Source organism: Lathyrus oleraceus, chromosome 4 (assembly GCF_024323335.1).
Source record: "Lathyrus oleraceus cultivar Zhongwan6 chromosome 4, CAAS_Psat_ZW6_1.0, whole genome shotgun sequence".
NCBI lineage: Eukaryota > Viridiplantae > Streptophyta > Magnoliopsida > Fabales > Fabaceae > Lathyrus > Lathyrus oleraceus.
The window spans coordinates 55,763,048-55,774,849 of NC_066582.1; the positions used below are offsets into that span (position 1 = coordinate 55,763,048).

General features: G+C 31.6%; 1 protein-coding gene across 1 annotated transcript; it reads right to left on the bottom strand.

Annotated features, from left to right (window-relative positions):
- Window positions 1-749: 749 nt before the first annotated feature.
- LOC127073285 (uncharacterized) lies at window positions 750-3,221 on the bottom strand. Its single transcript, XM_051014431.1, has 3 exons — window positions 2,793-3,221; window positions 2,581-2,686; window positions 750-1,033 (listed from the first exon to the last, which is right to left on the bottom strand). Exons 1-3 carry the CDS (start codon window positions 2,994-2,996, stop codon window positions 951-953), a joined length of 393 nt encoding a protein of 130 aa, XP_050870388.1. The 5' UTR covers window positions 2,997-3,221; the 3' UTR covers window positions 750-950.
- Window positions 3,222-11,802: the final 8,581 nt, after the last annotated feature.

An 11,802-nucleotide genomic window follows, 5' to 3' on the forward strand; every position in this document is an offset into this window, starting at 1 on the left:
TCTGTTGATTTTTCTACTAGAATGTTAACTTTTGCAAACTTCAGCTTTTACTATTTATAATTGTTTGGAAAATTTATATTCAACAAATTTTAAATGTTGCATATAACACCATAACATTCACACAGAAACACATATATTCGTTTTCAAAATTCAATCTATTTTTAAAATAGTCAACCAGGAATAAGAACCTTGGAATATTACTTTTGTATGTGCCAGTTCATTTCTTGAAATTTGCAGCTCTGAACCACAGAAAGGGAATCAACCAGAAATAAATATGATTACGCTCTGTAATTGGAATTTGACGCTGTTTGTCATTATTCTTTTCATTAGTCCTTAAATATTTTCTTATTCAAAGTATAGAAATAAGAATTCACATTGCTTTTCTCTCTTATGCTCACTCCCCTAATCGGATCTCATGCAACACTCACTGCACATGATGCATCAACTATACAATCTTTGGATCAAAGACAAAATTTCAAGTTTCTATACTATATAGAGGATCGAAATCCCTATCTTTCACAACATATAAACATTCTCCTGAATAATTTTGCGAAAATCATAGTATTTATCAAGAACGATTAAGGTCAAACCATTCCACACAACCTAGAGTGCATCCATGATAATTTGACACTGTACACACAGGTTTTAGAATCTGGAAAACCATATATGTTTGCAAGAATATAATATACGTGGGGAATGGAAACAAAATTATAAGAGAAGCAAAAAAGAATTACCGATACACGAAGGGAAGAAGACAAATGATCGACGATTTGATTCATATTCAAACTTGAGAACCAGTTTGCATGAAATTAGATATTCAAGCACAAGAATGTCTTGTAATGAGTTTATGTCGTGGATTTAATACATACAAGATGAAGAGTTAATATAGCAGCATAATCACAAGACAATTCTCTTAGTTGTCAACCTTTTTTGTCTCCATCAAAGTAAGGCTAGCCAGATTTGAAAAGCAAAACTGCTTTCTGGTCCAAATAGAAATAAACAAAGTGGTTTGTTTCATGTGTCACATAGGAACCTGCAAAAAGAAAGAAATTTACATGAACATGCTTCAATATCATCATCTTGGTTTGTCATTTGAATCATTGAAACACCCTATAAAAGAATATCATTATGCTTAGCAGTTAGTAGCAGAACCAAACAATTATATCATCATTTGTTTTAGCAGTCCGAGTTTTGTCTGAAAAAGAAGATTAAATAGAAATGGCATGATATCTATGGGTTTGGTTGTGCATTACAAAAATGGTATAGGACTTGCATCAAGAACTTCATGATTTTGATATCTAAAACAGGAGCTAAATCCAAGCTATGATTGATGTGGAGAATGACAGAATAGAAATCACATTCGCAGATGACGAAAGTTGGAGACTCAAGTTGAGCAGGTAGTGAATTTTATGTACATATTCATACTAATAAATAACTCAGGAGATTCAGAATTGACTTCTTTTTTCTGTATTATTATAAAAAGAACATATTGGTTTACGCCAAACAGAAAATAAAAATCAATATTATAGAATGTATTAAAAGTATAAACCCTGCATTCAGATGTATTTGAATTCATATCGCAAATTGACACACATGTTTGTTCTATTCTGTAATATCAAAGCATAATTTGAAATTAGAATCATATATTGCATATGCATTACTTTCAAGAAGAAATTATTTACCATATGAGAGGCGAGAGCATACAACTGCAGTAAACAACATTAAGATAGAAACAACAAAATGTTGGATGTCGGAAAGATACAATCTAGTAAACTGTAAATGAAAACTATTTTGGTGTACTAGTAGTCATAGAAATTGCTCAATTTGATAACACTCTTAAAACTTCTTAAGGTCCTATCTTGTCAAACCTAATCTGAAATCAACAAATTCAAAACTTTTTTTCCACCGAGGGGAAACCAAAGAGAAATGACTTCAAATTGGAATGATAAAATGACACAGCTATTCCATCGAAGAGGAAAAGAACACAAAATAAATAAATAGACCTGCAAACTGCAAAGAACACATAATACTCTGTGTTCCTATACTCTTGTGATCGAACACAAGGTTCCCCACTCTAGAATTACTCATCTCCAAGTAGAAATAACTCGAAAAAGCTATAACTCCCTAATTTGCACACATATACCAGTAATAATTCGGGAATGTGTAGGTGTCCAGACACGCCGTTGATCGAAAGTGTTGATGGTGCTGAGAATTTAATTTTTAACTTTCAAAAAAGAAAGATCATTTAGACCTTCTAATTAACTTCAAACTTGAATTTCCACAGGGCAAAGGTGTATTCTCTCATACAGAACTACAAATTCAAGTAAAAGACAAAGTAATTGTGAAGAACAAAATTGCCGAACTAGGCCAGATAAGCTAGTAGCAGCCACAAAGTAACAACGAATACAAAAAAATAGTAGGTAGAAAAATCTAGGTTTTCAATATTATTACTACTCAAGAGTAAGAAATTGGTAAAAATCAATAGCATTTGCAGAACAGAAACAAGAAATCAAAGTAAAGAATGAGTGATTTAAGCATATAGATGAATAAATTAGATCTAATTAAGGAAAAACGGAATACCGAAATTGCGACCGACGATGCAATGCCAAGTAGGACCGTGCCTCTTATCAAACTCCTTCTTTATAGTCTCTGCAACATCTTTCTCTACGTTGTGCCTCTCAAAAGCCTAATTCAATTTCACAACAATAACAATAGAAAAAGAAAATACAGTGAAAAATAAGAGAGAAGAAAAAGTGAATGTTGAAGACTAAGAGAGACTAGGAGAGACTAACGAGAACGGCGATATCAACGGCCTCCTTTTGCATGTCGGGGAGCATATCGGCGCTTTTGATTATGACTTTCTTGGTGGCGGGTGGTGCTGGAGAAGCCGATGCAGAAAGTGGTGATGGAACGAGTGGCTTTCGATCTTCGAGGAGGGGTTTCGCCATTAGAGATGCTCCTCCGACTATGTTGTGCTTCTTTGCGTCCTCGCTCATTTTGTTTCCCTAATTCGGAGATGACTGTGTGTGAGAGATATAGAGGTGTGTAGAGAAAGGAAAATGAGAATCTGGTTCTTTTGGTTTTTAGAATAGAGTTGTTATTGTTGTTGATGCTTTCACTTTTTACTGCCTTTGAGTGTGATTGAATTGATAGTAGTATGGTAAGTGTGGTGGATGAGATGGATTGGGCACTCACTCACACACCCTCTAGTAGACCTACCATCCATGGGAATGAAATGGAACGAAGTAAAGTCATAATTAATGAAATTTTATTTTTATTGAATTTATAAATAATGAAAGAATGAAATGAAATGGAATATGGTAAGAATGAAATGGAATGAGATATTTTTAATAAAATAATTAAATAATTGAGTGAAATCTTTGCTCTGATCTATCATTGTTTCATTCTACTTCGTTCCGTAAAGTCTAACATAAGTACTGGATGATTAATAGGTTAAATTTGAGTTTAGAGTTAAAATGAAAAAATAACTTAGTTGATTTTGAGTTCTTCAAGTAAAATGATAAAGTAAATGAGGTGGAAAAATAAATGTATATGTATAAATGATATAATTAATTTTTAATATATTTATATAATTTCTTTTTATAAAATAGATTTGATTTTGAGGAAGAATAAAACTGTTTGAAGATAATGTTGAACATGTTTTGGATTGGGCTAAAACATAATTCATTTAGCTTCAATAGCACCTAACATTAGTAGTGCGCAACTACCTTGAAAGACAAATGTAATTGGCAGTCTTGAGAGACAATCGATAAACATCCATATTTGAAGGGCGAGTAAAGGTCTTAGGTCTATGGAATGGTAAAACCTCAACATCGTATCAGATCAAGGTCAACTAAGCATTCAAGGATTGTTGAATCAAATAAATATCACACTTATTGGCGATTCACTCTCTAGAGCAGATATACACGAGTAAGGTTTTAGGACTTCAAAATCTTGAGATGATAACAATATAATTAAGAACGTTTAATGATATAATGTGTTTGTTTCCACGTGTAGAACTATTTGCAACCATCTACATGAAATATAGTTGCAATCATTTGTGCTAGAGTCAATAAGCTTGACTAATTAATCATCTCCACCCAAATAGAAAAAGTGGTCATCTTCGCCTCCAAATTGAGAAAATGATTATTTGTCCCCAGAAAAAATGATCATCTATATTGCAGTCAACTAGGTTGACCATCTACCTCAAGGAAATAAATGATCATTTGTACTTAGACAAACATGATCATTTATACTCAAACGGAAGTGACCATATGTACCCTAACAAAACTTGTTATGATGTATCATCACTGAGAAGTTTCTCTAAACGATTACATCAAGACCGTTCTTCACTACAATAAATTATAAGGATCGATGCAAGGAATGAAGGATATGGATTCCGTACAAATAGTGCAATTCCAACGACCCTATTCTCAAAAGAAAAATGATTGGGAAGAACAATTAGTTGGAAAATCAGAATTTCTAAGGCCAATATAAAGGACAAGTTCAAACATTGAAGGTGACACAATCACGACTAACTAATTGCACTATTATTCACTACAAGAAAAAATTCAATTTGAGATAGATTTTTTCGTCGCACAATAGTGCAAATATTCGTCCCAGTTGAAACCAGACACAAAATTTGTGACAACAATTTTTTCGCAATTCACATGTAGCAATTGTTTAGGGACGGAAATTGAACTTTCATCGCACAATCGAGATAGATTCAGGGACAAAATATAAGTATTTTTTAAAATTATTTCCTTTATTCCATCGCAAAAATCACGACACGACTCATATTTTCCTTCCCAATATTGCAACATAATACATATTTTCCGTCCCAATATCATGAAAGAATTTGTATTATTTTATCCCAAAATCGAGAATGAATTCTACAATTCCGTCTCAATATTGCATTAGAATTCTTAATATTTTATTCTAATATTAACATGTGATCATTTGTATTAAATTTAATTTTTAAATTATGTTTAGAGACGAAATAATATAAAATATTAAATTGTGATAACTTTATTTAAAAAAATTCATCACAAATTATACACTTTTATATCACATTAAATTATATCATAACAATTTCAAAAATTCATTTCAAACTCCAAACTCATTTGCAAACACCAATTACATAATAACATATATTAATTAAAATCTAAATAACATATGAATATCTCAAATAAAAATTATGTATGAAAATCATATCAATACATCCAAAAAAATTAACATATAAATATCTCAAATAAAAACTAAATATCAAAAGTTTATCGATACATCCAAAAAAAAATTTAATGTTATAACAACTTGAACATACTTACAAAATAAACTTCCTATATGATTATTAAATTCTACATTTTAAAGACAACAATATTCCAACACCAATAACTATAATCCACCTATTTGAAATAAAGGTCTTTTCAAAGTAAGTATGTGAGTATACTTTTTTGTAATACTTAAAATATGCTTAAGACTTCATTTTGCAACAAAGACGTGGATTTTTTTAAAAGAAAGTATCGATGGATCATCATAAAGGGGGTATTTACAATAGTTCAAACACTCACTTAAAGGTGAAAGACTCGCCCAAATAAGTGAGAGACACACATTATATTTATCCAAAATTTTAAGGTGATAGGTGTATGAGTCATTTTACTTATAAAGTGCTCAACCTCCACTTTTTAAAGCAACGTGGAACTTAGAAGTCACACTTGTTTATCAACACAACTCACATTTGTTTCTCAATAATCTGCCCCTCAAGTATGAGTTCATCCATTATACTCCCCCATCAAGCGGAAGCTGTTTCATCCATATGTTTGTACCGCCATTGAGAGACACTTTTATCTCATAATGGGCACTTCAACGGAACATGCCACCTGATCACCATGTCAGGAAACCTTTCGATACAAGGAGTCGATCCCTTACTCAAACTGGACTCTGATACCATTGACGGGTCATCATGAGGGAGAGGCATTTACATTGGGTCAAATACTCACCTAAAGGTCAAAGACTCACCAAAACAAGTGAGAGAAACACCACATCTTCATCCAAAATCTTAAGGTGATAGGTGTATGTATCCTCTTACTTATAAAGTGTTCAAACTCCATTTTTCTAAGCAGTGTGGAACTTAAAACTCACACTTGTTTCTCAATATAACTCACACATGTTTTTTAACAAATGGGTAAGATGGATAGTAAAATAGTTAACAAGTAAAAATCGAAGTTTGTATTATCTTTCCAAGTAATAACATGTTGACTATTTTTCAGGTCGTATCCTTAAATGAAAAGTTTCAAGTTAAAGCTAAGGATAAATTGAAGAACCTTTGTCATAAAAGAAAGTTGATCCACTTACAGTATATATAGCTTAAATTTTCAGCATGAAGGTGGCTGAACACATGAGTTCTTAAAACGTTGGAAGTGTGGTGGTAAACGAGGGTAGTCATCATGTAATTTATAGAAGAACAAACACCTAGGCACAATTTCACTTTTATTCATTATTCTTTCTTAATCAAGTTAAACACTTGTAACTAAGTTATATTTAATTTATCATTCATGTGAGTTGTTGTAAACAAGCCTCTTTTGTTATTTCCCAAGTCCTCTAGTGTGGCAAGAAAGTCATCTAGTGTGAGACAACGAAGTCCTTAAAGTTGTAACACAAGAAAGTGACAAGGGAATCTAAGACTATGTTGTCTTAGTGGTTATTTGTAACCAAGTGTGATTATAGTGTGAGACAAGGAAATCTAAGACTAGATTGTCTTAGTGGTTGTTTGTAATCAAGTGTGATTATAGTGGAAATATCTCAAGTGTTAGGTGTCTTAATTAATCTCTAGTTAACTAAGGTGAACAATTATAAATTCTATATGCCATTTTATTCCCCAATCTTTTCACTTTCCTTTGCAATATACTTTGTGTTTAAAAATATCCTTTTTGTAAAACCGACATAATTCAAATCCTTAGTTTTTGTGTTTTACTCATATTAACATCCAATTCAATATGAGACCCAAGTTATGGTCTTATCTATGGATTTAGCTGTGGAATGTTATTTTGAATGTGTTATTTTTTTAATCATATTGCAAGGTCCTTAATGACATGATGAAAGGATAGCATATAAACTAGTCATTTTTGGTGTTTCATGATTGTAAGATTCAGAAGACAAATATGGTTTGAGCATGCGAGGGTTGAATTTGTGAGTTGGGTTGCCAACATTGCCGCCCATAGTTAGCTTAGTTTTCCCTTTCATATAACAATAATAGTTGGACAAGAACTAGTTCTAATTTTATCTTAGCCCAAATATCTCTTGAGACGAGCCTTTATCAATAATAAATTCTTTTGTTTCAATTATAAAAAGGGTAGTGTTCACTAAACCTCGTGTATTGATCACTAACCCTGTAGAAACCCAAATATGCCCTTTGCACTTTCCAGATTTTGAAATCCAAACTCACCAATTGTATAATAATTCTCTTCAATAGAAAGACACCCCCACCTATCTTATAAATGAGTTTGAATTTTAATCTTCGAACTTAGCCCTTGAACAATATTGCATGTATGCTTTGGTTGTGTGTGTTAAGAATAAGGGTGAATCCGAAATTCAAAATCCTAACACACTTTTGGATAAAATTTTACGCATTGACTGGGTCTTTATTTTAGAATAATGGGGTGGATCTAGATTTCAAAATTCAAACACACCCCTAGACATAATTATGAACCCCTTGACTACATAAAAAGAAATTTTTATATCATTTGAAATGCACTCAGTATTCACACAATATACACATAAGTTAGGATATCAAATTTTCTAAACTTATTCGGAAACCATGAAAATCTTGATTTTCTTTTTAAACTTAAACGAGCATTTTATGGTCTTAAACATTCCTAGAGCTTGTATGAGCTCCTTAGTGAATTTTTTATTAAGAAATGATTTAATCGTGGTAAGGTAGATACTAATTTGTTTATAAAACGTAAAGCAAAGTATATCTTATTAGTTCAAACTTATGTTGATGATATTAAATTTGGATCCTTTGATGAATTTCTTTGCAAAGAACTTGCTGGTATGATACATGTGGGAGTTCGAAATGTCATTTATGGGATAGATAAATTCTTCTTAGGATTAGACATAAAATAGACAGAAGTTGGCACGTTCATCAGCCAAACAAAGTATTGTATGGAGTTCTTAAAGAAATATGATATAAAAGATTCAAAAAGCATCTCTACTCCCATGACTTCAAATTTTCTTATAGATAAATATGAACAAGGCGTTAAGATATACATTACCAAATACAGAGGTATCATATGATCTTTAATCTATTTAACAATGAGTATGCCCTATATTGTGTTTAGTGTGTGCATGTGCTTTCGATTTCAAGCGTCACATAGGGAATCCCACTTTAAGATCGTTAAAGTAATTTTGAGGTATCTTAATGGAACCTCGCATCACAGTCTTTGGTTTCCCAAGGGACACGAGTGTAGCTTAGTGGGATTCCCTGATTTTGATTTTATTTGTTGCAAATCAGATAGGAAGAGTGATATTGGTACTGATCATTTGTTTGGAAATTGTTTAGTTTCTTGAAACAGTAAGAAGCAACATAATGTTGCTCTTTGTACCGCTAAAGATGAATATGTAGTCGCAAGTAAATATTATGCACAAGTATTATGGCATAAGCAAAAGTGATTGAATTAGTATTTAAAACTCGATTGTGTTTCAATCAAATGTGATAACACAATCGTTATAAGTCTTACTAAGAATCATGTGCTACATTCATACAATAAACATATAAAGATCAAACACAATTTCCTTAGACATCATATTGAAAATGTTTCATACTCTAAATTTTGCCCAAATTTTTTGATCATTCATTTCATCCACTATCATTCATCATTTTTATCATTAAATAAAAGGGTTGATTAAAGTTACCTAAAGCCAAGTTTAAAAGTCAACATTCTGTTCATTTAAATTAATTAATTAATTTCATGGGCATTATTTAAAATTAATTAATTTCATTCATCATATGTATCTTGCATCATTTAAAAAGTCATAAGTTAACACAAAATAAATAGAAAAAAGTTCAAATTATTCTGTATCATTTTTTCATTTTGCATCCTATGCATGAAACACCAAAAATAGTAAATATATAATATTATTCTCATTTAATGATCATCACATCATTACATAATCATCATCATACATCATAAAAGAAAAAGTCAATATAAGTCAATAATTTGGCACTAAAGGACAAAACTTTATCAAACTTTTTTGCCAAAATGACGATACATGATCATGCATACATACGTCATCCATCTTTAAACAATTTCACAATACATAAGCACAAATTTACGCTACAATGCATATGTTTTCACTCAAATGCAAATGCAAATGCAAATGCAAATCTAATTACACCAAATGAAATTCAAATTCATGGTCACACTTTGTGCATTTTCTCACAATTCCTAGAGTGACCTTTAACTTAATTCTAAGACTTATAAATCAAGTTCTTTCTATCAGCAAATCAGACAAATTCATACACAAAAACTACCCAAAGTTATTCATAAATCCATATTCATATTCAAGTTTCTTCATCTTGAAGAAACCCTGAAAACTTGCACAAATAACCTTTCACCTTGAGCAATTTTCATCACTTTCCATTGAAGTGTAGCTCAACATCATCACACCTCTCAAACACCTACAAATCACACTACAATTCACTCAAATTCATTGAATCTACTTTGAATTCAAATTTGGAAAAGTTGTCCACAACGGTGAAATTGTGTTAGAAAGGAATAAAGGATATTGTAAGGAATCCAAAACTGTAAAGAAACGTAGAAAACTCACCCCGTCAGAGCTTTGTCGGAGCACCATCGGAATTTGATAAGATCCCATACATAATTTTATTTCATTAATTTAAGATCTTATTTCATAGTACCTAATCATTTATTAGAATTATTATTATTAATGGTCTCTGAAAATGAAGTTGAATCATTATCAATTCCTAAGTCAATTATGTACACACATTCATAAGCCATCATTCCCTATAAGGTAGGGCCAACGTGACAAAACAAAGGGATACCAAGAAACTCAACAAGTTCCATCATATTTTGACAAAGCATAAATGCATGAATTTAGGAAGTCAAGTCGGGTTCTAGGGAAAATTATTTATAGAAAAATTACAAACCTGAAGCGTGAAGTGTTGGGATTTGTCGAAAATATACATGTTGAAGAAGTCTCATATCGCCTAGTTTTGTGAATGAAGAGAAAGTCCAAGATTATATATAAGATACAAGTTCTTTGAAGTTCCGCATCCCTTAGCTTTGTAAAGGAATAGGGAGTCCAATGCTATATATAGGATTCAAGTTCTTCATTCCAAGATGCACCAGCCAAAAACACTTTAAGCTTGTATTTGACTTTGTTTGTTCTCTTATACTCTTGCATTAGAGTATTGTGAGATGTAGTTAAATATTTGTTTTGAATGGTGTAGGTGTACTGGGGGCATGAGTTAGTTGATGGTATATTATGTGTTGTAACAATTTTCATATAGTGTTATTCAATGATTGTCATTTGACAACAGTCGTGGTTTTTTTCTCTAGTTTTGGAGTTTCCACGTTATGCTCTTATGGTGTGGTTGTGTTCCTCTTTTTTTATGCTTTGTTTGTTTTTTCCAACAAATGTTATCAAATCTTTTGATTCGATCCAGGAATAAGTGTTCTTAGTATACTCTATGATTGCAATTTCATTTGATCTTCCATATCAGAAAAGAAGGGTAATATTATGAAAGAGTTGTTAAGCTGTAGTCAAAATTCCATTATGTAGTTTGGACTAGAGAATATTGATGGAAGACGTTTTTTTGACTCGTGGAAAGTTCAAGTCAAAGACGTGTTAATACAATCAATATTACACAAGGTGCAAGATTATGTCGGGTGTTGAAGAGCTTCTTGCCAACAAGGAAGTTGCACCATAATGTTTCAACCTGGTTTTCGACATGTAAAAATTCTTGAAGTGGTTAAATTTCAAACGAAGTATACACTTCTTTAGGTGGAGTATGATAGTTTTTAAAACTATGATTGTCTGTTAAGACAATGTGAGATTCTTGGAGTGGTTTAGTTTCAAGTGAAATTTATTCTTCATGATAAAGTATATGATTGTCGGTGATGACAATGTGAAATTCTTGAAGTGGTTTATCTTCAAGTGAAATATATTCCTCATGAGAGAGTATGATAGTTTTTAAAATTATGATTGTCAATGAAGACAGTGTGAAAATTCTTGGAGTGGTGTATCTTCAAGTGACTATACTCTTTATGGTGGAGTATGATTGTCGATGAAGACAATGAAAATTTATGTATTATTTTCAATTAAGATGGAGACTATTGGGGTTTGTTGAAAATATACATGTTCTTACTCTTTATGGTGAAGTATGATTGTCAACGAGGACAATGAAAACTTATGTTATTTTTAATCAATGTGGAGATTGTTGGAGTTGGTTGAAAATATACATGTTGAAGAAGTCCCACATCACTTACTTTTGTGAATGAAGAGAGAGTCCAAGATTATATATAATATACAAGTTCTTTGAAGTTTCACATCGCTTAGTTTTATGAAGGAAGATGGAGTCCAATGCTATATATATGATTCAAGTTCTTCATTCCAAAATGCACCAATTTTCACATAATATTATTCACAAAAATCGTATAAAAATGTCTCGACCCTTCTAAAGCGCCCCCCAAATTTAAGAGGATGATCTAAAAAGAATATTATTCACAAAAATCGTATAAAAATGTCTCGACCCTTCTAAAGCGCCCGATAATCATAACT

What these genes read in the sequence shown, in the direction of transcription:
- LOC127073285 (XM_051014431.1), bottom strand. Translation starts at nt 2,996, where the DNA reads ATGAGCGAGGACGCAAAGAAGCACAACATAGTCGGAGGAGCATCTCTA. An exon ending in CCGTTGATATCGCCGTTCTC is followed by an intron (nt 2,687 to 2,792) that starts GTTAGTCTCTCC and finishes AAATTGAATTAG; the next exon opens with GCTTTTGAGAGGCACAACGT. An exon ending in CATCGTCGGTCGCAATTTCG is followed by an intron (nt 1,034 to 2,580) that starts GTATTCCGTTTT and finishes TTCTTTTTGCAG; the next exon opens with GTTCCTATGTGACACATGAA.